We start from the raw sequence: 25,811 nt of genomic DNA, 5'->3' as shown, positions 1-25,811 counted from the left end.
AGTTGATGTGATATAAGTCTCTTTGAATCAAAGTTCTTTGGATTTAAAACAACTTCAATTCAAACGTTGATTTGAATTACTCGTTTTTGGTACATCCATATCCGTGCTGTGAATCCACTCCGGGTTTTCAGAGCGCTTCGGCGGGTTCCAACTGTCGCTTGTGTCTCTCCGCTTGCTCCGGCGGGTAAAAGAGTAAACACAGAGCCATACTGATGGAGATGCTTGTTCGGCTGATGGTGTTAGCTCGCGAAACTTTATTTGGTTGCTGTGTGTCAGAAGTAACAACGCGGAACTGCGCTACTTTGCCGCTTTGAATAACACAACGTTGTATGAACTCGACTTAGATGTTGGTTTACTGGCAGGTTGGTTTTAAACTTCAGTAACCATACTAACGGCGGCTAACTCGTTAGCTAGCTAGCTACGGTTACGACTCAGCAGCTAACGTTAGCAAAAATCAACCAATCGACATATCGTTTATATATTACCGCTAATAAGCCCGGGACGTGTTAGCTACCTATCGTATCTTGATGTAATTCCATGGAGGACTACGACAAATTTGTGCAGCATCTCCTCTCCCATCTGAGGAAAAGTGAGGAGCGACACAACAAACCTCCACCTGCATCCTCTCTCGTCCGCTTCTATGGACAGCCCATCCTTCCTCCCTTGGTATGACCACAGTTTTACAATATTCCTGTTAAATACATGGTTTGAAACATTAGCTAACAAGACGCAGAGAGGCTGAAAACACAGTTTAACCACTTTGTCTCTCTGTTGTGTGTGTGTGATATATGAGGCTAACCTTGGTTGTAGCTTACTGTGATGTCATGGTGTAGCTAACTGGTTGTTTTTGTGGCAGGTGTTAGGGTTGCTGCTTTACCCTTTTCTGTGTCATTGTAAAGTTAGTATAACGTTATTTCATTGCGTTTTCATTGTTTTAAGCAGTTTTGAGAAGTCATCTTAGAGGGCTTGTGAATTTGTGATGGACAGTGTTCACTATTTTTGGACATTTTTATAAACCAAACAAGTAATTGGTCAATCTAAAAATAAAAAGGACAAAATAATCAATAATGAAAACAGTCATTGGTGCCAGCCCTGTTATTCAACATGTATGACGCCTCATGTCTGCTTTCTCATGATAACAGCTCTCGGGGGAGAAGAGAGAGGAGATGCAGCGGCACAGAGATGGAGCCCTGAAAGCTGCTGCCCACAGAAAGTTAGAGGATGATTCAAGAATGGCCAATGCGCAAACTATCCTAAACAGTGTTCAGGTAATATCAGTACTAACCTTTCCGCTATCTTCTTTATTTGTGTTTTGCTGAAGGATAACATGGACTGCTTAGTTTTATACAAACATACAGTAGTCCGTATGGATAAATAGTCATCGACATTACTAAAAACACATTTGTTTCTTTCATGTAATGTTTTGTCATCCCCACTTTTTTTAATCAAATGAGACCTCATGATATTTGGGGAAACCCTGCTGTTTATTCTGGCATCACATTAGCTAAAATGTTTGGGACATTCTTAAAAAACAGTCATGTAAACACGACGGGCAATATCAGGGTCAGCAAACATGATTGAGGTGATTTCCATATGTCATGCAATGGGTCGATAATGTTAAAATGATTGAGGTTGTGTTCAAATATTGTGTGATAAGTCGATGTTATAATTGTTGTGATCTTATGAATTGCAGCTGAGGAAGACACCAACACTAGAGGAGTTCCTTCAAGAGTCTGAGATTAACACAAAATCTTTGTATTCCCACGGCGTTGGATCAGTGTCACCGAGTGATTTATTCATAGGAACAAAGGATGTTCTTTTGCTCTCATCTCCACCCAGAAGGACAATAAAGGATGGCGTTTCTCTCCCTCCATTGACATCAACTACATGTAGTGCCTTTCTCTCCTCTAATGTGACACCTCACCAAAGTTACCAGGAAGGATGCCTTGTTGACCAACTTACCAGCCAACCAGGATCACAGCTAATCAACATCCACAGTGTCTCTGGAAGGATTGATGCAGAGAGAGATGGCCATGGCCCCTCAGAGGGAACTTATAATAATAACAACAAAGGTGGATTTTTCCTTCACAACACCTCAAACACAATTGCCAAGATGCCGGATATTATTAATTACCCTCCCATAGATGGAGAGGAATTGGAAAGGAGTGGACTGGAATCATCCTCTTGTAGTAACTTTATAGTGGTACAAGACATTAGTAGTACCTTGCTCCAGGAGGATCCAGTTATATGTGACCATTTGCCAGTCGAGAAATCTGAAAGCAGTCATCTGGACAGCACAGAGGTCAGAGAACACCTTCCCATGCATGACCTTGACAATGATCACAATTTGGACAAAATTGAGGGCCCAGATTCTACATCAGGAAACAGTGGCATTTCAGACAATCTAGAGTTATCACAGACATTAAGCCGTCATCACAGTCCAACAACAGATTTGCATGTTCAGCAAGACCCCACAGAGTCAGAACCAGTGGACGACCACGTAGACGAAACAGAGCTATCCGAGGAGCCTTATCGTCTCAGCCTCCAGGCCTTGTTGAAGAAATCTCAGGAGTATCGGCGGCGCCAGCGGATGCTTAGGAACCAAGCCAAGAACACTAAAATTCAGAAGAGGACCCAAGAACAGACAAGGGCAGAGGAGCAGAGCCTCTCCAATAAGGAGAATGACGAGTTCCCCTACATGCACACTGTGACCGCAGAGGGGAAGAAACCGAAAGAGAGGAGAGGCACTTTAATCCCGTCTGTGGAAATGTCGCTCAATGAATCCTGGCAAAACGAGAGAATGATTGAGAATGAGTTTTTCAGGGGAAAGGCAAACTTAAAATCTGAAAGCACGCATTTAACAGGAGACAGAAATACTAAAGAAATTACCGCCGTTGAGGAGAAAACAGTCTTCAAAAATGTTAAGATGAACATTTCAAAAGAGGCCATAAAAGAGCCTAAACAAATCAGCACCTTCCTCCAGCAACAGCTCATGTCAACAGAGACCTCACCTCTCCAGGAAGCCTTCTACTTGACAACCCGTCCCGCAGCTTTTTATAATGGAGCTGGAAAATATCACAGTATCCCAGCCCCTTATTTCTGTAGAAGTCCTGAGCGCTCCAAAAGCAAAGGCAGTATCCAAGATGGAGATGCTCTCAACAGGGCAGAAACCTCACAGGGGGAAGTTTTGGTCGATACTGGTTTGATTGAAGACCAGGATGAAGAAGTTAACTTAGTACATAAAAACAGTCCCAGAGCAGTTCCTTCCACTGCAAATCTGATGGTTGAAAATGATGTAACAAGCTTTTCAGCCAAGAGTTCAAAGCACATAGATCAGCTGGAGTCCAACCTGTCCAGTCTGAAAGTACTGATCTCGGATCTGGAGTCCACACTGACAGACAACAACCAAACTGAGAGCAACGCTCAAAGTGAGTTCAGGTTAAAAGGCGTCGAGGACTCTCGTCAAAGTGATGGTGTCGTTTGGGAGGAAAACCTGAGGGATGGGGATGATGGCAATGATGCAGAGCAAGACAAAAGGTATGGGGAGTGGCCGAGAAGAAAATCATTAAGACATTTAAAAAAAACTGAAGATGCAGGACCTGAACTAAGCATGGGTGACACAGAAACTGAGGCAGTTAACGTAAATGAGCTTGAGCTAGTCAAAATCTTATCTACAGAGAGAGGAAAGGAAAAGAAGACGCGTAAAGAAGGACTTACAAAGAGTTTTGGACAGCACAGCGGCTGTAGAAAGCCAACAGCTAAATGCATCCTCTCTGCAACACAGCGGCTGCGAATCCCTGATGCATTCAGAGATGTTCCATCTGCAGCCACCGTTTCACATAATATCTCGGTGCTTTCGGATACCAGTAACCATCCAGCGGAAAGTAGGAATGGGACCGCTGTAGAAGCTCACGACTCTATGCAATCGGCATCTCTCAACCAGTCATATGATGTGGGCACACCGTCTGACCTGTGGCTCTTCGAAGGGTCAGGATCTGACATGGGCTTAAAATGCCATCTTGTTCGGGAGAAACATCTGACCCCAGAGAGTGGGGGTGAAGGTCAGGGCGCAGTATCCAATGTCAAACGGAGGCTGCTCATGCATGTGACAGAAGAGACACGGGAAAGGAGTGCAGATGCCGGCAGAAGAGCGGACTCTGTGGTCAGACCCAACACCAGCACTCCCGTAGGTAAGACCAGGACCCAGCATACTCCTTGCTCTCAAAACACATAGTTATAATTATTCTCATGATTAGAATAATTATTCTCACATTATGTGACTTTATTTCCTGTAACTACAGTACGCCGTTACGAAGACCATGTCAGCCAAGAAGACAAGCAGGAACAACTGAAACAGGCCCATGCTGCTCAGGTCAGAGCCCTACAAGATCAGCACAGGAGACAACAGGAAGAACTGCTGCAGGTAAGACAAGCGGGATAGATTTCTGGGTGAATCATTCTGTTATTGAAATGACAGATCTGAAACAAAAAAGTTAAGAATGTCTGATATGTGAAGCCAGGATATAGGTGATACATGTCTGTTGCTGCATTTTTGGAGTTTTATGTGACGCTACAAGTTTAACCTTAACCTCTCAGTGCAAATTCATCTTGTACATTTTGGGTATATACCGAGCAGTTTACAAGAATTTGCAAAAGGACATAATAATATGACACATAACTGGTCGACATCAAAGAATAAACACACTGGGTAACTCTGTATTTTAGCTGTGTGTCTTACAGAGTTTTTTGATTATGAAAGAGCTAAAAAGAAATGCTAGTCTGGCGATATTTTGTATTTTTCATATTGTAATCAAATACTATGAAAAGAGGAAAGCCACTGACCCTGCTAACAGGTATTGCCTGTTAATCTCATATAGCTTATTTAGGTCTGGGTCTCTATAGACCTCCAATCTTGTCACTATTAAACTAGTCAGTCCCACATACACCATTTTGCTGCCAAAATACTTTCTAGTGCACCAAATCTGTGTGCATTAGAGTATGTTAAATACAATTTCATTCATTAAGGTCTTGAACATTTTTTCTTGTTTGCAGTAGACAGTAACATGACTTCTTCAGTATGTGGTTACAGGCTGTTAGTAGACATTACACCTGTAGCCTAGAAGTAGCTCTGGTGCAATACAGTGGATTGTGTGCGCAGGGGGCTAATTGATTAATCAAAGTACCAAGAATTATTGTTGTATACAGCTTGGAAGTACTGACTTAATGTTATATAAATATCAGATGTGTACACTTAATGCCTTATTGTACTTACTGGTGACATTATTTGACCAGCAGGACCATGAAAAGGGTAATTGCATTCTATTTGGTATTAAATATAATTTGATAAACCCTGCAGAAACCCAGAAAATAGTTTCCAACAAATACACTTTGTATTTGAGTTCCGTTTGCTAAATCTAAGGTGCTTGGCTGTTTCAGGAAGTGATTTATCTTTTTTAATAACCAAGCTTACAGCTGAATACTGGGTGGAGAGAGATGATGGGAAATGAGGGCGATAGATGCAACAAAGGTCCCCAACCGAAGTTGAATTGAAGACGTTGCGGTTCGCGGTCACCGTCTTAATCCTTAAAATACAGGGGAGCGCCATGGGATTTCTTAACAATAAGAAAAATGTAGAATGTTACCAGCTGTACCCTTTTAAGTTTTCTAGTGACATATCATGCAAATGTGGTCCCTTCCTTGAGTGTCAAACTTGCCAAAGAAATCATAAGAAATTAAAGAAAACCTGAATTGACATGGTTCTAACTACCAGACATTTATTCTAACTGGTCATATTAATATTTCCTCCTTCCCATTGGCCAGCTTCTTGCATTATATTGCATCGCCTATTGCTATACAGATCTCGTACGACGTCATTCCTGTAAAGACAACCATAATTCAGTCTACCAAGGTTTTTGACTCCACCCAATGTCACTTTTTTTTTAATGAAAGTCTTTTCATCTGTTTGAAATGAGAGCATGCTAACCAATTCACTAAACTGTAATATAACATTGACCCTAAATGTTCTTCTGAAATGAGAAACGGACCTTTGAAAGGCTCTGACGCGGTTTCATACGTGGCCACACGCACACATACACACATGCTGTCGTCCTACCTGTTAGAGTGTACTTCTAGAGACCGGGGTCGTGGGCAGACTACAGACATCTGCTCATTACAAGAGACCTTCAGACTCTCCCCAGTAAAAAAAAAAAAAACACAGGGATTCTACCATAAATGTTTCATTACATCCCTAAGAGGGGAGCTGGCATGGTCGCCTGTGTGTGTGTGTGTGTGTGTGTGTGTGTGTGTGTGTGTGTGTGTGTGTGTGTGTGTGTGTGTGTGTGTGTGTGTGTGTGTGTGTGTGTGTGTGTGTGTGTGTGTGTGTGTGTGTGTGTGTGTGTGCGCGCATACATGCACATGCAACACTTCAAGGACGCCTGCTGTTCTCTGGCAGCCAGTTCTTGTTTCTTCAGCTTGTGTCTGTATTTGTTCTTGGCCAGTGTCCTTGCCCTATTAATCACAGTCTCTGTTTAATTTATGTATCCTTAACAACAATATAATTAACATAAGCTGTTTAATAAAAAGACTTCTTTTCGACTCCCCTCTGTCCTTCCATCATTTGTGATGTGATGAGAGAGCGAGCTGGCTGGACTCTCTGGTCGAGGGAGGAGGGGACCCAGGGAATTGACACAGAAAGGGAAAGGATAATTTGTTTAATTCATGAGCGTCTGTGGTTAAGTGCCAGATCGTCCCGTTGAGTGCCACTGCTAATGGTCCCTTCTCCATCTCCTCTTTTTTTTCTCTCCCCCTACTCACATTCCTCTTTGTTTTGTCTCATACCCCCTCAAATGTTTTTAATCTTTGGTCGTATTAATTTTCTCCATCTCTCCTGTCTCATCATCCCCGTCATTCCTCTCCTCCTCATCTCATCCCTCTTGCCTCTGTGCCCCATCTCTCCCCTTCTGTCGCTTTCTCTCTACCCCCAATTAATTTCTTCCTCCTGCCTCATTTGCTGTCCTTTCCAATTCAATATTTTCCAACCTTGCCTGCTCCCAAATGCACACATGCGTGCCTAACACACACACACACACACACACACACACACACACACACACACACACACACACATGCACTTCTCCTCCTGTTCCTTCCCTTCACCCTTTTGTCTCTTTCTCTTGTCTGCCTGGTTCTCTCTCTTTCCGTCTGTCTCTCTCTCTCAGGCGGTGGCAGTGCATTACCGTCACCTCCAGAGCGTGTCCTTCCCTTGCTCCATATCAAGCTCACGTCTTGGGGACACGTTGACCTTTTCTACCCTCAGCCAGGTATCACTACCACATTTGTTGACTAGTCAGTGATGCGAAAAGCTTGTCCTGCTTATCCTTGTACCCAGAATATTTTATATTCATCACCGGTTTGCTGACACATGCTGAAACAAATACTCCCCCCCCCCCCCCCTGACCCCCCCAGCCCGATGTCTTAATCCTCATCAGTAACCCCTCTCATCTGTTTAATTCAAGCACAGCATCTCAGCTTCAGTTAAAGTACAGTTGTTAAACAAACATGCCCTTTTACTGCAACGTCTTTAGAATCAACAAGTGAGTGACACATTATCATTCTGCTTATTATATCCTATTATAATGATGAGCCGTGAGTTCATTTGCGTTGATGCGCTAAACAGATGCCAACCAAAAGACCTTGAGAATCTGTGTGGGAAATTAATTGGTTGTCATTGATGGAATTAGCATTCTCCTCTCTCCTCCCCTCTGGTCCTCATTATTCACCCCTCTCATCCCTCTTTCTCCCCTCTTCCTCCTCATCCTCAGGCCTCTAGCCCACTTTCAGAGCAACACCGCCCCCTGCTGTCGGCAGCTGTGAAAGGTTTTCTAGCTCGCAGGCTTCTGAAGACTGAGAGGGTTGGGCAGCTAGTGCGCACCATCAGGGTGAGTAGAGACAGCAGTGTCATGTCTGTCACACTGTCTCAATGAACAAAAACAGCTATTATACACTGTGTGTGTGTGTGTGTGTGTGTGTGTGTGTGTGTGTGTGTGTGTGTGTGTGTGTGTGTGTGTGTGTGTGTGTGTGTGTGTGTGTGTTGTGCATCTAGGACACACATCAGTTCCTACAGGCCCTCCAGCAGCAGAGCCCTGGCAGAGGGGAGTTCTGTAGCAGACAGGACCTGTTATTGCAGGAGAGAGTCACTCTGCAGGTAATAAAGCAAACATGTGTTGTAAACATCTGCTCACCTTTCTCCTCTCCTCTACTTCACTGCCAACTGAGCAATTATTCCCTCCATTAGCACTTACCACAACAGATACTATGATTGCACACATTCATTCCGAGCCATATTATCCTCTGTAATTGTCTCCCCATCCAGCTGCGCGCTGCACGTTATGAGGTCCACGACATATTCTTCAGCCTGTCAGCTGGAGAGAGGATGCGGCTGATCAGCTGGGACAGAGAGCTGGCCAAGGAGAGAGAGCTCAAACAACAGGTAACCTTTTCAGACGCTGCACAAATCATACACTTCACTGGAGGATTCTTGGTTTCTCAATATAGAGTGAAGCAATCACAAATAATGCCCAAAATCACTGAATTATATTTGGAGAAAGTCCAGTAGTGGAACGGTTCTGACTAACAGGTCCCAGCCAGGTGTAAAACAGTGCTCTGATCCAGGTCTCATGATTCACATTTACAATCCCATTATGCTTTTAGTACTGTCCACACCAGCACGATAAGTCTGTTAGGTAATAACAGTGTTGCTTTATTTCTCCCAGTGCAGTACTTAATGGTGTTTCTTAATGTAGGCAAAGAGGACTAAAATATTGATTCTGTTTCAGTGTACACTTCCTTTCTATTGATACATGTTGTGAGGATTATGATACACATTGTAGGTAGTGCAAATGCTAATTGAGTATGTGTTTTTGCTTGTGTGTATTCTTGTTTAGAGCGAGCACGCCTGCCTTCCCAGACGAAAGAGTTCTCTGTCAACTGCAACGCAAAAATCACTGGAGAGGAAGAGAGGAATGATGTGAGGTTTCACCTGATCGCTTCTGATTTCTTATTTGTTTGTATCTCTGCATAGTTCAGGTGTTTTTTAAGTGTGTGTGTGTGCATTTTATTTATTAAGTTGCTTCCAATCAAGTCAAAATACAGGATGAAGGACTTTGCACATGCTTTTTTTCATTTCATCAGACATTCTTCAGAAGTTTCCAGTAATGTTGCAGCCAGCAAAAAAAAGCACTATTCAGCTTAAATATTTTACTGAATTGAAAATCTTGCACTGCAGGGTTTCTTTTTTTTTTAAACAAGCAGTGCCCTCATCAGCGGCTAAAATCTGTCTTCTCTTCCCCCCCAGGATCCAGAAAAAGGCAGCAGAAAGGTACACAGGAGTTGTGACAAGGTCTGGACGAAATACTGGATTCCCTGCCGAGCAGCCGCCAGAAACCAAACGTGGACAGTTCAGAGCAAATCCCCAGAGGGTCCCAAAGAGCACTTACTCCTCTAAACCCCGATGACGCTTTCCTAATTGGCCCCAGTGAGGACTCCTAATAAGGCCTCTAGCGATTACACTAAAATAGTATAACCAATCATTTGAGAGTTTCCAAAGCCAAATTTGACACAGAGCGTTGCCTGTTGCCAACTAATATATATTTATATATATATATATATCTTTGCCTTTTTTATCTGGTGTGATGTGACATATTTTTTACACTCCACAACCACAACAATATAGTTATCGCAGTTTCAATCTTCCACTACGGAGTAGTTTAGCATTGATTGGATGAAATATCACCACAGCTGCCCTGTCAGTAACAGATATCCTTAACCAGATCTGCTTCCTACAGTATTTTTCACCAGTTTATTAATGTTGAAGGTGTTAATGGGACAAATGTTGAGTTGGCAAAAAAACAAACACTTCGGCATCCTTTAGCTGAAAAGCTCTGCACTGTACCTGAAAGATGATGAGTTTATAACTTGCAGAAGACGTGTCGTAGCAAGAAAAACACTGGTGTAATGACACTCACAATGGCTCCATTCCATTTGGATATCAATGTATTAAGGAAGGATTACACTTTGGCTAACTGTTTACAACTTCTAGACATGCAATCCGCAATGAGGGGTTAGAAACTGCTTTGTTTTCAGGGATGACAAGTTGAAAAGTAAGCATGAAGTAAACCATGGCCATGAGCCAGTATGCACAACACAGACACTCAGAAACCAAAACAATTTCAAAAACTGGAATTCAGCCACAATTAAAGTTATTTATAACACTTTGAAATGTCTCCTGTGAAAGGAGTATTAATCAGGTTATTAGTTCAGCAGTTTTTGCATGTCAGTTTTTTTCCAGTTGTTTGATGTTAAATCTCTGCTTTGAAGAATGGACGTTGACATTGAATTATTCAGTTCCTTTACATTACCTTTTTGAAGGCTTTTTCATAGCCATCAAAAACAGATGATCTCAAAATGTATTTGCACATATTGAGCTCTGTTGATGTGAAATTTACCAATTTTTTGAAGGACAGTGGTGCTCCCATACAGAAATGTTACTGTGCAGCTCCAAATCTCTAGTGTGTTACTCCAGACTGTTGCCTTAAATATTTTATTTCTAGTGTAGTCTAATTTTTTATTTTATTTTTTAGAATTTGGACCCGTTTTATATGTTATTTATTTGTATGTGGTTGGTAATAAATGTTTATTAACAAATGAAAATTGCTCTGAATTTTGTGAAAGCCAAGACTTAATGTGTAACATTTACATACTCCGAGCGGCAGGGGGCGCTGCCACCAGTATGCTCTCGTCCTCACTCGGACAGCTTCCACCCTGCTGTCGTTGGTCGCTGGCAAATATGTACTGTGTTTTGAATAGATAGCTTTCTCTCAGCTGATTTAAAACGTGATGGAAGAGGAGGCAGACACCGGCGTTTCTTCGCGGACGGAGAGGAAAGCGCTGGAAAAAGCCAAAATACTACAGCGGGAACGCGAGAGGAAGACTTTGAGACTGGTAGGACGAGGCGACGGCACATTTGGAGGCTTTTTCGAAGCTAGCTGGCTAAAGTAGCAGTGCTTTACTTTGTGATGAATGTGGTTGACTTGGTGTTTCTTAACCGCTGAGTCTAACCAGATGCATCCCGTTGACTGAAGGTTGGACGAGTCCTGAAGAAACCGGAGGCTGAGCGGTCGGAGGAGGAGGTGGCCGTGTTACTGGTCCACAGAGAAACCGTGGAGGAGCTCTGCAAGAGAGAAGTCCGCAGAAATGTGCTCAAGAGGAAGCAGGAGGAGGTGAGACTGCCAGGCCCAGCGAGTGTTAGCTTGTAAGCTAACTGGTTGAGGGGTGTGTCACCTGTAAACCAGATGGAGAGAACCAAGACACCGGTTCTAAGTTAAATGACACCCAAGGTTTTGTATCCTTGGTTTGTAGACATTTAATTTAACACAAATATTAAACTGGAATTCAAACTAAATTATGACACGGCCCTGCGTAAATCTGGCCTCAATGTTAAATGATATTGCAGGACCCATCTATTCAAGGTCCTTTTTATTTCAGTTTTGGGGGTCTGACTCAGTGATTATATCATGCCATTTTTTATTATGTATTTGTCTTTGAGCCATGGCAAGTAACGAGAGAGAGACATAAATTAGGATAATGAAAAACAGCAAAGTATAAATCATTTATTTCTGTCTCCAGGTTTATGATGATGCTGATGAGCTGAAGAGTAAAGTCAGGCAGCTCGCTGTGGCAGTCAAACAAGCTAAACACCTGGTGGTATACACTGGAGCCGGGATCAGTACGGTATGCCAAACTGCAGATTCAGTTTGCTTTTCCTTTTTAAACTTTCACAGGACTGATGATGTCTTTCCTTTCAGGCAGCTTCTATCCCAGACTACAGGGGTCCTAATGGGGTGTGGACTCAGCTACAGAAGGGCCGGTCAGTCAGGTGAGATATGAAGTCTCTGCACTGAAGTGTTATTAGCTAATTGGTTTTCTTTTAAAGTGAATTCAGCTCCAACTTCTACCTTTCTTTACAAACAGTTCGTCTGACATGAGTAAAGCTGAGCCGACCCTCACGCACATGTCCATTAGTACGCTACATAAGGAAATGTTGGTAAGACCTAGTTAAACTACTTATACTAACGGATGTTCCATCGCTACTTACTCACGCTGGTGTACTGTGTGTGTGTACAGGTGCAGCATGTTGTTTCTCAAAACTGTGATGGACTTCACTTGCGTAGCGGTCTACCCAGACATGCCCTGTCTGAGCTTCATGGAAACATGTTTATTGAGGTGAGACACGCACATCCTCAGCCTTTATTTTTTTCCAGTCTCACAACACTGCCGTAAAGAGAATCCGCTGCTACGCCAGCTTCGCCTTTTCTAGTTATGCCATCCAAGTGCATGATTCAGAAAGCAAGCTGGCATCAGGGAGCGAAAGGGGCATGACATTTAACAAAACAGTTTCTAGTAAGACTGTTCTAAAAGTAAGTTACCCCAACATTTTTTTTTTTATCCTGTCTCTAGGTGTGTACATACTGTTCCCCGGTCAGGGAGTATGTCCGTTTATTTGACGTGACGGAGCGGACGTCGCTGCACCGTCACGGGACAAGTCGCAGGTGCAGCCACTGTGCTGGCGAGCTCAGGGACACCATAGTGCACTTCGGGGAACGTGGAACCCTGGAGCAACCTCTCAACTGGAAGGGAGCTGCAGAGGCTGCCGAGAAGGCAGATGTTATCCTCTGCTTAGGCTCCAGTCTCAAGGTAGGTTTTAGAAACCACAGTGTGTCTTTAGGCATTTGCATTTATTCATCTTGTAAATAGTGTATCATGTTAATGGGAATATCGTGTAAATATATGTAATTATCTGATTTTGTATTTGATGGTTTGTTGGCATGTAGCATCTTCTGTCTTGTGCTGTTTTGGGTTTTTTAGGTGCTGAAGAAATACGCTTGTCTATGGTGCATGAACAAACCAGCAAGCAAAAGGCCCAAACTCTACATTGTCAACCTGCAGGTACACTTACTTTTTACATTTTTAAGTGAATAAGATGGAAATGTATTTGAATAGGATGCTATTTAAGTTATGGCTGCCAAGTTGCTGATTATGTGGCTGTGCTTTTTTTGTTCTAGTGGACACCAAAACATGATCTGGCTGTGCTAAAAATTCATGCCAAGTGTGACGATGTCATGAGCCTCCTAATGGAGGAGCTGAACATTAAAATTCCTGTGTATGACCGGTAAGCACCTTTTTTTTCTTTTTTTTTTTATAAAGAAGAAAATACACCCAATGTACACAACATTTGCATTCAGATAGGCTGCTCTCATAGCAATGGATACAAAAACGCAAATCTTCTATCACAGATACTAGTGAAAGGAAAAATGCATTATTCATGCTACTGGGAATACTTGAATATATATGAATATATGATTTATACCCATTCTCTCTCACACAAACGGAAAGTAGAAAGATTCATCCAAGTTTTGACAAGTGCCGTTTCCCTCATTCTGTCTCATCAGGGCAGAAGACCCCATCTTCAGTCTAGCCACATCTCTGCAGCAAGAAGAGGTCAGCAGCCATACCCGTGAGGTCATAGCTCCCGTTCATGGGCAGGAGGACTGCTTAGCTGACTCTGGAGAGCAAGCAGAAGAAGCCACAGCTGTGCAGGGTGGCTGGTTTGGCCGAGGCTATGGCAAAGGAAGGAAGAAGAAGAAAAAATCTGCATAATCAAGGGAACTCATACGAACAAGCTGGACTTAAAGGTGCTGTTGTGTGTTTGAAGGGAAACATCATTTTGAGTATTTGCCATTTAAAAATGGCACTTTGGACCATGAACATATTTTATACAACATAAAGCTGAGTATAGCCTGTAAGACGATTTTGAATGACAAAACCATGTCGACTCAAAAGGTGGCAACGAGTTTTGCTCATGAACGCAACATATGCTGTCAGCTTTCATCCAGACAGTCACGAAGAGCATCATTACTGACACGTTTTGATGGAAATATATATATATATAAAAAGTCTAAAGAAGTGTTGAAACCCCCTCCTGCAGGATTGTTCTTTTCTGCTGTCCCTCTGTATGGTGAGTATGTCCAATGGCCAATTTTCAGTTTTGGTGCTGCCACACTTTTACCGAGAAGAGATTTAAAGAGATTCAGAATGTCAAACCTTTTCTACATGTATAACTTAAAATATATTTTTGTAGTCTTTTTCTGGACATTTACATCTTGCATTGTTCAAAGTACCTTTTTTAACATGGCATTTGTGTTGTTTTTCACAGTGTTTGGTTTATTTCAAGATCTCGTCGACCTTCATTCCGCTGTCATGCATCCTCATGTTTGCAGGCTAGGTAGTATAGCTACTACTCTACCTTGGTTTACTGAAGTTGTTGAATTTGCCTATGTTTACATTTGATTCTGAATTGTAATGCAGAGGCTGCTGCTGTCATTTCTTTTTCTACAAAAATGTAGATTCTAGAAAAATGAATTATTGAATTTTTACTTAAATTTTGATTAGTCGTTAGTTTGTGTCATGTCAAGTTACTATTACAATGAATGAAAACATCCAAATGTGTGTGTCTCAGGGGCATCCAGTGTTATTAATAACCTAATGCTGTACCATTATAGTGTCGGAAGTTATTAAAGGCCAGATTACGCAGTATAAACTCGCTTTCAACATAACTAAAATCAGTGATTAAATTTGATGTGAAGATTTCTTGGTTTTCTTTGTATTTTGCAACAAAAAAAAATGTTATACATGTGAGACAAAGTGTTCCTCATTTTAAATTGTCTTAATCATCTGCTTTTTTTTTTGTCCTGGCATTTGTCCTTTGCTTTAAGGTTTGACTTGACAGTACTGTAGTTTGACCTGTTACCTTTATGAGCAGTGTGATGTTTTTTACTTTATTTGAATTGTGAAGGTCTACTGGTTGTGCCAGGATTTTATTTTTATTTTTTGTTGCATCAATTGTTTAATTTATTCAATTAAAAAAAAGTAACAGACTGGGTGACTTGTGAATACAAATCTCTGATACGGATTACACTTAATACATCTATTATATCTAGTATATACCATGGTCCACTCAAATACTGTCTGTGATTTAAAAATAACTAATTAGTTATTCGATTTGTTCTCCTGCACCTCACTTCCTAAGGCCCCATAGTCCAACTATAGTCAGGGTTGTACTGTATCACACAAGCAGCACATTGCCTGATGCTGCTTTCACGCGCTAGTCGGATGATCCTACGTTCCACTCGTGAAGTCGGAATTGCGAGAATGTCACAAACAAGTGCTTCGTTGTGGGACGTATTGAAAAAATGCGCGGTAGATTGCTGTAATATATATATATATTATTCCAACAAAAAAACCTAATCCATCCATTGCTGAATGTGTCCTCTTAGACGTCATGTTGAAAGGTTGTGGTCACCCCAGCTCTTGGAACTCGGGTATCAAAATTACCTCCGAGTTTCCGAGAAGGCACCATAAATTACTCCTTTGCACTGTTCCATTCCACTCCTATCAGTTGCTTGTATACTATCACGTGACATGATTATGCAATCCACACGTCAGCGTCCGATGTGACGTAGTGTTGGAGGCGTTGGCCGGCCGGTGTCACTGACTGCGCTTTAGAGGAGAGAGACGGAGAAGAAGACGACCTGTGGGATACGTAGTGCGAATCTTTAGAGTAACCGGAGTTAAATACTCTTAACTTACGTTACCTCTGGTACTTGTAACGACCCCGAAGTAATTAGAATCTATTGAAATGATCAAAAACGGACACCACGCCACCAACGAGCAGCGGGATGACGCCGGTTGCATTAAACCGGGTGGTTCGGTGTGCAGCCCGGAGAAAAGGAAGCGCGTTGTCCGGTTGTGGTGTGACGGCTGGTGAGTCTCTGTTAGACACCCGTTTACTTTCGGTTCTGTCTCATTAAACTCCCTTCTACAGTTTGTTGTCCTATACGCGGTCATAATGCAACTCATAGGAACTCACGGTGCGGTGCCATGCTAATGCTAGCTAGCTAGCAACCTAACCTACCTTAGTTACTAACGTCACATTAGCAGTTAGTAACGTAGCAACAACGAGTTTAATTATTTAAACGTTTTTGGGTTTATAGCTAACGCCACTGAAAATGACATTGCTGTTATTTTATCCTCCAAAAACTCATTAATTTATTAAATCTAAATTGAATAAGTTAACGGCATTAAATGTTTTACTTAAGAAAACGAATCGCGCGGTACACCGGCTGCTAACGTCACTTGTCAGTTTTGATGGCGTAGTGACATGGGGTAAATCAGGGACAATGACCTCTCCGTCCTCACAGCGAGGCTGAGGTTGTGAATGCTGTATTATTTAAAGGGTTGAAAGGACTTAAGTATGAGGTATTTATAAATGATCTGGAGATTAGTGAAGGGCATTTCTTTACTATCCTTCTGTCAATCTGACACAAACATCAAAGAGTTGGTTGTGCCGACTCATGACTCATTCATAATTTGTTGTTGTTATTTTGGAGTGCATGACCATGACCCTCACACAATCTATGTGCAAAGCATATACCCCTCCTGTACGAACTGGCTGCACAAGGAAGTGGCCTGGCTTTGCTGATTGGTAGTTGGACATGGCCCAACACATGTGTGGTTATAAATAACTAGCATAGTGAACATATTGTACAGTGTGACGCAAAGGCGGTATGTTTATGTGGTGGGCAGGGGTTCCCTCTTCCCTCTTAAGTATATACTTAAAAACAGACAACTTTTACAAGATGAGGGAGAGAAAGAGGAGCAGATGGGGTGAAGGGAAAGATGACATATTGTGTGACTCTTCATTTTGCAGGAGTTTAGTGTTACATGTCAAATACCCGTATAAATACCCTGCAGTCTGTACCAGTCATTGGGATCAGGGGAACTGTGGTGGTTCATGACACATAGTCAGAGCATCTGCAAAATATTTATTTAGAAAAAAAGATCTTGAGCCAAGAGGAACTAGATTGTGTGAAGCATCACATCAATCTGACATCTGAATGCGTTACTGAAGACTAGTTTATCAGGTTAATTTAATAATAATTTTGTTTTCTTGAAAGCTGTAAGATGTCTTCAGACAAGTGACTGCACAATGCAGTTGTAAAATAAGGCATCACCTTACTGTATTCACTTTGTTTCTCTTAGTGCAATAAAACAGTTATGAAGTGAATGCTCAATAATGCTAATTTGTTATAGAGCAAACACTGATCTTTATATACATCTTTCTGAAGAAGATATATTTATAACTGAGAGCATAATCACCGGGAGAGGTGAGGGAGGTTGGGGGATTATTGTTAAGGGAATTCAGCCTAGCAGCTTGTGTTAATGACATTACAGATGAGAGGTCTGTCCATCTGAAGTACAGTAACGGTATTAAAACGGTAGGATGGAAGTAACTTACCGATACAAAAGTGTGAACAGAAAGGCCAACTAACTTCAGTCATTTTAGTGAGCTGTTATTTGAGATATATTAAGTAAGCACAAACATATGCGTAATATGAAACCCTCCTTGTATATTCATTTCAACAGTTTTTATATTCCCTGTGCTCATACTGGTTGTACTTTTGTTGTAGTGGATGGAGGAATGGGATGATAGAGGATTTTATCGCAGATCGCAATAAAAACATATTCACAATAAGCTGATCATAGTGAATTTGCATTATAAAAAATAAATACATAAAAAGCTGTCTAGCTTGATATCATGGTAGAGAAGTGATAATATCCTGAAAAAATACAAGCTACAGAAAAAATGTCTTACTTAATATATGCTTTATTAATGGAAGGAGACATTTTGATGATCTTTTTTTAAAATTATTTGATAGTTTTCACACAAAAAAGGATGTTCACCAATTGTCTTAAAAGGTGTCTATCCATGACTCAATAACAATATTGGTTTCCCTTACAAAATGGTAAATGAAACCAGTATGTTTGAGTGCCATTTTAAGAGAATATTTTGATGTTTATCAAGATAATATTGTGAAACACAATTATTTTGCCCAGGATAATCATGACATTTTCATATCATCCCATGCCTAACTGAATGGTCCTGAGATAAGAGTTTTGGAACTATAGGAATGTGAGGCTACAGGGTGCTGAACCAAAAACACACCTGAACAAACTGTGAGGTAAATGTATGAAAACATCCGTTTTTAAAAAGGCAAGCCAGTACTAAACATTAACTCTAGAAGTTACTTAATGGCAGAGAACAAATAAATATTGGCACATTGTACAAACACACACACACACACACACACACACATAGTGATCATTACCTTTCTCCCAGTAACCTCTATCGTTTTACATCATCCTGTGTTTTGGGCTACAACCTGCTGGATTTAACGAGTTTGTTTTTACAGCCAAGACACACACACACACACACACACACACACACACACACACACACACACACACACACACACACACACACACACACACACACTGTGCTCTACTGTGGAAGGTAACCATACAAAGAGAATAAAATAAAGACAAGAAAGAAGAGTTGGCCCATCAAACCCTCTCCAATGTTTTGTTTGGGCACTCAAAGTGTCTATTGTTTTCCACCCTGACGTCGTCTTTTGTTTCTGTCTCCACAGTTATGACATGGTTCACTACGGTCACTCCAACCAGCTGCGGCAGGCCAAAGGCATGGGAGATTACCTCATAGTTGGAGTGCATACAGATGGTAAGGCTACACATTCTGATATGGATATTCCTGCTAAAGCAACTGTTAGTTCTGACTGACTAATCTATATATCATATTATATCAAAATCATCACAAAGGCCACAAATACGGTTCTCCTTGGTCACTGTGCACTGAGCTAACCTGGATCATGAAATGTTTTTCTGGTATCACTTGTGAGCTTCTCATCGTGAGATTCGTGGTTACTTTTAGGAGGCTGAACAACAGTCAGATGTAGATGTTTACGTACACGGTCAGCTTTATAATTCAGGAATAATACAGCTACAAATGTTTATATGGCTGAAGTCTTGAGGATCTTTTTACTTTGCTTGAAATAAACTGTGTAAATTCAAGGTAATCAAGATTCACATGTCAGATAAACATCAGACAACAAGACAAAGTGACAGGTGAAATAAATAAGGGAGTTACTGTTAAGAGGGGGGATCTGAATGTAACCATAGAGTAAAAGCATGATAGTGAGGTATGTCAGATTACCTGCGTGTTGGTAAAGAAGCTGTGTAAGGGAGACCTGTTGAAACTGATGACCACCACCTACATTATACATTGGTTAATATTGATCTTATATGGCGAGCCCACTTTTTCATTTATTCCATTTCTGGTTTGTCCCTTTTACATCTGATTGCTATGGCAAATGCTAGTAAAATATTCAAGATGCATTCAAAATGAAAAAAAAACAGCCGAGTAGGGAGAAGAGCATTTCAACAAAGCAGGAATTCAGGGTCAATACAGATGTAAGTCATTGTGCCAGTAATTGCTAATTGATTACCTCCCATCTTCTCTCAAAGCGGAGATCTCCAAGCACAAGGGTCCTCCCGTCTTCACTCAGGAAGAACGCTACAAGATGGTGCGAGCCATTAAGTGGGTGGATGAGATGGTAGAAGGAGCACCTTATGTCACCACCCTGGAGACTCTGGACGAGTACAACTGTGACTTCTGTGTGCACGGAGGTGAGGTCAGTTGGGGGTTGCTCTTTGAATCCTGTTTCCTGTCCGTAACACACAGAGGGTGAGGTATTATTGGAAGAGTCCTTCTTAGTGATGCACAGGCTAACGACACCACTTGTGTTTTTACCAGATGACATCACGCTGACGGTAGACGGTAAGGACACATATGATGAGGTGAAGCGTGCGGGCCGCTACCGGGAATGCAAACGCACACAGGGCGTTTCCACCACGGACCTGGTGGGACGAATGCTTCTCATGACCAAAGCCCATCACAGCAACATGGTGGGTAACGCTGCGTTTATACTGAACGCAGTAGGATTTTAATTGATGTTCAGCGTGGGATTTCACCTCTACATAGAACCAACACTGTATCGTATGTGATCATATTGTGCTTTCATTATATTCCCCATAGCAATTGTGTTTATAGTCTTTTTCATTGACTTTTTAATATAGACTGAGAGCAGTCTGTTGGTGTACTTGTGCTAGTCTAAGGAGGTGTATGTTAACTACTGTGGATACGTGCGTAGGCTTTGTACCTACACTGTACTGCCATCTTCCGAAAAAGGCTCAAGACTCACCTGTTCAGACTTTACCTCGACTCTACATAGCATGACCCCCCCCCCCCCAAAAAAAAACCCAACCCTTACCTATAGCACTCTGATCATAGCACTGTTGCTCTTAGTCTTAAGCTACTACTTTACTCAGATGAGGACCTAACACTTGTTCTATTTTTAGCTCTTGCTTTATCGGCAATGATACGTTGTGGTTTCCTTGTTTCCTTCTTTTGACAAATGTACTTATTGTAAGTCGCTTTGGACAAAAGCGTCTGCTAAATGACCTAAATGTAAATGTAAATGTGTACTGTACCCCTTATTGCACTATACTATAAATCCCCCTTCAGTGCCTGTATGCAGATGCACTCATAATTTAGTGTATGAGCAGTGGGTTGTTTGTTTTGGTCTTAAGGCGGGCTCACACCGGACCGAAAATCGGCGTCTTTGAGAGAGTCGGCGTCCGTGACATGAGTCTCCTTGGTGTGGTCGCTCGAATTGGCCCACGTCGGCGTTCATTTCAGCCGATTCAAATGTGTAATCCGCCATTCGAGTCGGTCATTCTTTTACCATTCTGATTGGTGGAGGCTAGCAGCTTGACTAGCGAATCAGTGAAGCCCGGAAGTGACGATGGTAAACATACCAGATAACCAGTGGAATCGAAGAAGGTGGTCTAGAGAGGACCGGCTACTTCCGGTTTTCGTGTTTTTTGGCCCACAATACAGATTAGCGCCGCCTGTTGTTTTGGAGACATTACATCTCGCGCAAGCGCGGAACGTATGGCCGACTTTACCGAATTTACCGACGCGAGTCGGGCAGTTCTTCCGGTGTGTACACAGCTTTAGTCTCATCTGTTCCTCTCTTATAATGTTCGCAGGATAACCCAGATTACCAGCAGCATACAGACAACTTTGGAAAAGTGAGTAGCATGGGTTTCATTTCAAACCTCGTCATGCAAATTACTCCTAAACGACGTATGGAACATCTTTGCCAAAGTGATATTATCATGTTAATGAATTCATCCAGTGAAACGCTCATCTTTTGTTGTGTTCAAGGGTCCCAAAGGCCACAGTCCATGGACGGGAGTGTCGCAGTTCCTCCAGACATCCCAGAAGATCATCCAGTTTGCCTCAGGAAAGGAGCCTCAGCCCGGAGACACCATCATCTATGTGGCCGGGGCATTCGACCTCTTCCGTATCCTCACCATGCAGCAGTAACCAGAAGTGATTTATGAACATGATGAAAGACATAATTTCTGTCGTGTACTTTGTTGATGTTGTTGCCTTGACCGCTAATTCCTTGCAGACATTGGCCATGTCGACTTTTTAGAGATGGTTTATAAGCAGGCAGAGAAGCCCTACGTCATCGTTGGTCTGCACTTTGACCAGGTACACCTAATACAGACATGCACTCAACACACACACCTCAGCAAAGCATTCACAAAGTTAACCCCTCCCTGCTGTGTCAGCAGTTTTCAATGGAAACATTGTGATCAAGTTAATGCCAGTCCTGTCCTGGCCAGTTGATGCAAATGAGTTGACTAACTGTCTAAAAGTTGAAAATGTAAAAGTAGTAAGAGATCACTTCATCCTCTTCAGGAAGTGAATCGGTACAAGGGGAAGAACTATCCTATCATGAACATTCACGAGAGGACGCTGAGTGTACTGGCGTGTCGGGTGAGTTATGTGCACACACACACACACACACACACACACCATACAGAGAGAGAGAGAGAGACCTCTAAATGTTCAGCACGGTGGGATGTATTTCTAGCCTGAATACTTGCAGTGCTGTGGGCTGAACTTGGCTCCGTTCCCTCCATTCCTGCCTGGTTCCTGGTGAGCCCCCAGTCTAGAGAACAAAGAATCTCTGTCCCCACATCTGCATTGTGTACGTTTATGTTGGAAGTTAAACCAGTTTATGAGAACATCACACAAAAGGACATGTTAAACAATCCTAAAAAACACTTAAAGGCTGTGTTCTGAAACAGTTTTTTTTTATTTGCATTTGCATAATTTGCACAGAATTGAAGTATTGAATTGTAGAAACACATTCACGCTGTTGTTGTAAGAGTGCTGGTCAGTTAAACTTTTAAATTGAAATGTACAAACTGAGGCACTGGCATGAAATTTCAAACATTAGAAAAAATAACTTTGAGGTGTGTCTTTTTTCTTGCTATTCTCTTGTCTCTCTATAGTATGTGTCAGAGGTGGTGATTGGTGCTCCCTACGCAGTGGGCAAAGACCTGCTGGATCATTTTAAGGTGGGTTGCCTATGTATGACTTCATGTCTGATCATGCATTTTTTAATTGTATTTATTTGGACTGTTATTCAACCAGTGAGAGTGAAGTTACTATAATGGATGCACTTTTGGCAGTCTTATATTTAGAGAATACTTTGCTTGAGTTTCAAAACTAACTGGGATTTAAAATTTAAAGTTATGACAGAATAAGATTTAATACAGATTGGAGATTACTAAAAGCATTTTACTTCAATGAAGGCCAGAATAATAGATCACAGAATGGTTGCTGCATTGAAAAGATTATCCCTAAGATAATTAATTTACATTTTAAATGACGAAAAGCCCAATACTGAACCATGTGGTGCCCCCTTGTGGACATATGAAATATCACAAGGAAAGCAATCAACTTGAAGACAACTGTCTGAAAATCTGCTGCTCCATGTTTACCTAATTTGCTCATTTTACAATTGATACACTACTTGCACACTGTTGCTACCTAAAGTGCCCTACTCTAAACTAAATTAGTAATGTGTGACTACAAATAAATATCAAGTTTACTGGTTCGTGCTATGTAACATTTAGTGTGAGATGGCCAGAGCAGCGGGTTCCATCCAGCCAGTAGAGAGCTCTCTCCCTGCACACGATGGATGTTTTAATCAGTTGTGTTGGCTGTGCAGGTTGACCTGGTGTGTCATGGCAAGACGGAGGTGTTTCCAGACAAGGATACGACGGACCCCTACGCTGTGAGTACAGGGTCCTTTTTTTATTATTATTATTTATAAAGAAAATGCAGCAAACCCTGCAATTATGCTGCATTTATATGTGTTTATATTTGAGATGATTGAGTTAATTTTTCAAAGACATTATAGTAATTAAACTGATTGTACACGCGTGTCTTTGCTTTTTGTACGTTTTTAATGGTTTGGAATGGTAGGTGTGTTTTTGGCCACTGTGAAGTCTTCCGCTGAGTCATTATCAAACCTGATAGGAAGCTAGATGTCATCGAAAACCTGGTCACTGATACAACTCATGGTTAACAGGGGAACTCTGGCCTCGCATTGGTGTGACATGACATTTGTGTTCTGCCCACAGGAGCCTAAGAAGAGGGGGATATTCAGGACCATCGATAGTGGGAACAATCTCACCACTGATGACATTGTCCAGAGGATCATTGCAAACCGGTCAGCGACTCCCCATTCTCAACTGGCACTTCCTTATCATCTTCATCTGCATTGAATTTCTCCCCGCATCGATCATGTCGACTCTTTACATTTATTATGTTTTTTGAATCTCACATTTACTCATGTAAATTTTCCCAGGCTGCAGTTTGAAGCCAGGAATCAGAAGAAGGAGGCCAAGGAGATGGCGGTGATCGAGGCGATGAAGAAGAGGGAGCAGCAGGAAGTGAGTGAAGGTGCAGTCAAGGACACTCACTAGTGGGACCTCAGACCTCGTTCTCCGTCTGACTTACTGCACGCCGCTTTAAGAGGGTGGACCCAGACGGATGTCCATGTAGTCCTGAACTCGACTGGGTATAACCACCAAGAGGCCAGTTGGTCTCCAACAGTCCACTGGGTGCAGAACCGCGCTTTAAATATTTGGTGCACACTGCTGGGTTAGCTTCTCTCAGGCTTCACCTAAACAGACAACTCCAGCCTCATGCATTTAGATCTGCCTCGACAAGGACACGAAGAATTTCAACCACATACGACGAATTGAACTGCAGAATCCCTTTTTAACCTCCAGGTCCTCCACAGAGAACTTTTTAATGATGTCTTCTGTCATGTGTTGTTTTTGTTGATGGAAACACACACTATGTGTCCCTATATAGGTGTACATGTGCTGTGTTGAGTTTTTAATAAGCCATAACTCGAAATGTTAACAACATTGTCAGTTGTGTTTTTACGCTTAAAACCAAATTAATTTTTAAAAGATCATTCTTAGAAATTGAATCAGTAATGTTGAATGTGGTCTATTTTTTAATAAGCTGAGAAAACAGATTTATTTTAATTTCTACAGGTTGCTATGGTTTTGCCCATCCTTGGAAAACATTATTAGTATGAAAAACCATCTGTGGAGTAGTCCTAAAATTTGACTGTGGATTTGAACTACCTGATTTTGCACCGTGTGAGTGAGAGTGAGAGTTGAGTGATGATAGTGAGTCAGTGTTTGTGCTGTAAATGACAGTATGCCTCATTCCTAAAGCTATATCTAATGTAAGGGCTGTGAATGATATAAAACAAGTCTAAACGGTGTCTCTACAGCTACCACCTCCTCACTTTCAAGCATGTTTGTGAAAAACTAGTACCTCCTCTTTTCTCCTCCATTATAAGAGACATGGCTTCATACTTTGGGCCCCACTGTGCTGCTTATAATCAGATGCTACAGTGTTTAGGGCCCGTGACTCTGAGGTGAAATGCTAATGGTGCTGTGTGTGTTTTTCGTGTGCGTCTGTGGTTTGGTTGGTGGAAGGCTGGGACATTAATACATTTCTAAATATTAGAGGGCGGGGATTTTCACAAACCTTCAATCACTATATTGCAATGTGTAAATCTCCCTTTTAATAAATGAACTGGTGATATGGCAAAGTGTGGTCTGATGTGTGCAGCGGGAGCATCATGTGTGCAGTCTGACGGGAGCTTTGTTGGATCAGCACATAGTTGCGGTTCACTGAGTTTGTGAAATGAGGCCACAGCTGCTCAGAAAGTGCTAAATCCGAGCGGTCCCGTCCCGCTCATGTTGCTCTCTCCGATTTGAACAAAGACTGCAAACCGTCACCTCATTACAAACACAAAGAGCCTTTAATCCTCCGGCCCTAACGCCCAGGAGGAGCTTCTGCAGGAAGGATGCTGTCACTCAGCCGGGTGGGGGGGGGCGACCACAGGTACTAAACCATCATGATCTCACTCTCTACATTGTTTTGATCCAAACTATTGTACTCTGCTTTATAGAGAAGATTAACACTTATTTTACTATCAAGGACTCAGAGGAGACTCATTCATCCACTTCAGTAGGTGGAAATAACTGAAAGTGTTTTTTCATGTTTTTGTAATTATTTGAATTGGTTTAATTAAAACAACTGTGGGTTTGGACATCCAGCTCTCAGACTTGATGGAGATGACAATTATAATTACATTTAAATATTTCAGTGAGGATTGCCTAAGGGCAATGGCTGTTAAACTGGAAGGCGTTCCATTATAAAGATGAACTGTCAACAGATGCTTCAAGGGTTGAGAAATATACTACAAAACAGAAAATGATTTGATTTGTTGATTTGTTTGTGCTTTTTCTTGGTAGATACTCTCCCAAAAGAAATGAAAAAAAAAAAAATTTGTGTTTGTTTTTTTTGGTTTTGTCCCCGGCAC

At 41.8% G+C, this 25,811-nt stretch overlaps 3 protein-coding genes across 3 annotated transcripts; all 3 read left to right on the top strand.

The window, feature by feature from the left end:
* Positions 1-69: 69 nt before the first annotated feature.
* cp110 (centriolar coiled-coil protein 110) lies at positions 70-10,782 on the top strand. The gene is made up of 10 exons (XM_084005579.1): positions 70-666; positions 1,143-1,268; positions 1,694-4,190; positions 4,302-4,423; positions 7,218-7,319; positions 7,821-7,937; positions 8,102-8,203; positions 8,372-8,488; positions 8,943-9,025; positions 9,353-10,782. Exons 1-10 carry the CDS (start codon positions 538-540, stop codon positions 9,510-9,512), a joined length of 3,555 nt encoding a protein of 1,184 aa, XP_083861705.1. The 5' UTR covers positions 70-537; the 3' UTR covers positions 9,513-10,782.
* Positions 10,783-10,838: 56 nt separating this feature from the next.
* On the top strand, positions 10,839-14,985 carry sirt7 (sirtuin 7). The gene is made up of 10 exons (XM_084005582.1): positions 10,839-10,998; positions 11,139-11,276; positions 11,683-11,787; positions 11,862-11,932; positions 12,028-12,100; positions 12,181-12,279; positions 12,514-12,750; positions 12,922-13,002; positions 13,119-13,225; positions 13,506-14,985. Exons 1-10 carry the CDS (start codon positions 10,894-10,896, stop codon positions 13,711-13,713), a joined length of 1,224 nt encoding a protein of 407 aa, XP_083861708.1. The 5' UTR covers positions 10,839-10,893; the 3' UTR covers positions 13,714-14,985.
* A 648-nt stretch (positions 14,986-15,633) lies between these two features.
* On the top strand, positions 15,634-25,034 carry pcyt2 (phosphate cytidylyltransferase 2, ethanolamine). The gene is made up of 12 exons (XM_084005189.1): positions 15,634-15,876; positions 18,603-18,691; positions 19,495-19,656; positions 19,784-19,935; positions 21,082-21,123; positions 21,260-21,398; positions 21,510-21,592; positions 21,803-21,880; positions 22,402-22,467; positions 23,124-23,189; positions 23,539-23,627; positions 23,766-25,034. Exons 1-12 carry the CDS (start codon positions 15,752-15,754, stop codon positions 23,881-23,883), a joined length of 1,209 nt encoding a protein of 402 aa, XP_083861315.1. The 5' UTR covers positions 15,634-15,751; the 3' UTR covers positions 23,884-25,034.
* Positions 25,035-25,811: the final 777 nt, after the last annotated feature.

This window comes from Eutrigla gurnardus, assembly GCF_963514095.1.
Source record: "Eutrigla gurnardus genome assembly, chromosome: 3".
Taxonomy (NCBI): Eukaryota; Metazoa; Chordata; class Actinopteri; order Perciformes; family Triglidae; genus Eutrigla; species Eutrigla gurnardus.
This window is presented reverse-complemented; position numbering and strand designations above follow the sequence as displayed.

What these genes read in the sequence shown, in the direction of transcription:
- cp110 (XM_084005579.1), top strand. Translation starts at nt 538, where the DNA reads ATGGAGGACTACGACAAATTTGTGCAGCATCTCCTCTCCCATCTGAGG. An exon ending in AGCCCATCCTTCCTCCCTTG is followed by an intron (nt 667 to 1,142) that starts GTATGACCACAG and finishes TCATGATAACAG; the next exon opens with CTCTCGGGGGAGAAGAGAGA. An exon ending in CCTTTTCTACCCTCAGCCAG is followed by an intron (nt 7,320 to 7,820) that starts GTATCACTACCA and finishes CCTCATCCTCAG; the next exon opens with GCCTCTAGCCCACTTTCAGA.
- sirt7 (XM_084005582.1), top strand. Translation starts at nt 10,894, where the DNA reads ATGGAAGAGGAGGCAGACACCGGCGTTTCTTCGCGGACGGAGAGGAAA. An exon ending in TCAAGAGGAAGCAGGAGGAG is followed by an intron (nt 11,277 to 11,682) that starts GTGAGACTGCCA and finishes TTCTGTCTCCAG; the next exon opens with GTTTATGATGATGCTGATGA. An exon ending in CGCTACATAAGGAAATGTTG is followed by an intron (nt 12,101 to 12,180) that starts GTAAGACCTAGT and finishes GTGTGTGTACAG; the next exon opens with GTGCAGCATGTTGTTTCTCA.
- pcyt2 (XM_084005189.1), top strand. Translation starts at nt 15,752, where the DNA reads ATGATCAAAAACGGACACCACGCCACCAACGAGCAGCGGGATGACGCC. An exon ending in CGGGGCATTCGACCTCTTCC is followed by an intron (nt 21,399 to 21,509) that starts GTATCCTCACCA and finishes AATTCCTTGCAG; the next exon opens with ACATTGGCCATGTCGACTTT. An exon ending in ACCTGCTGGATCATTTTAAG is followed by an intron (nt 22,468 to 23,123) that starts GTGGGTTGCCTA and finishes TTGGCTGTGCAG; the next exon opens with GTTGACCTGGTGTGTCATGG.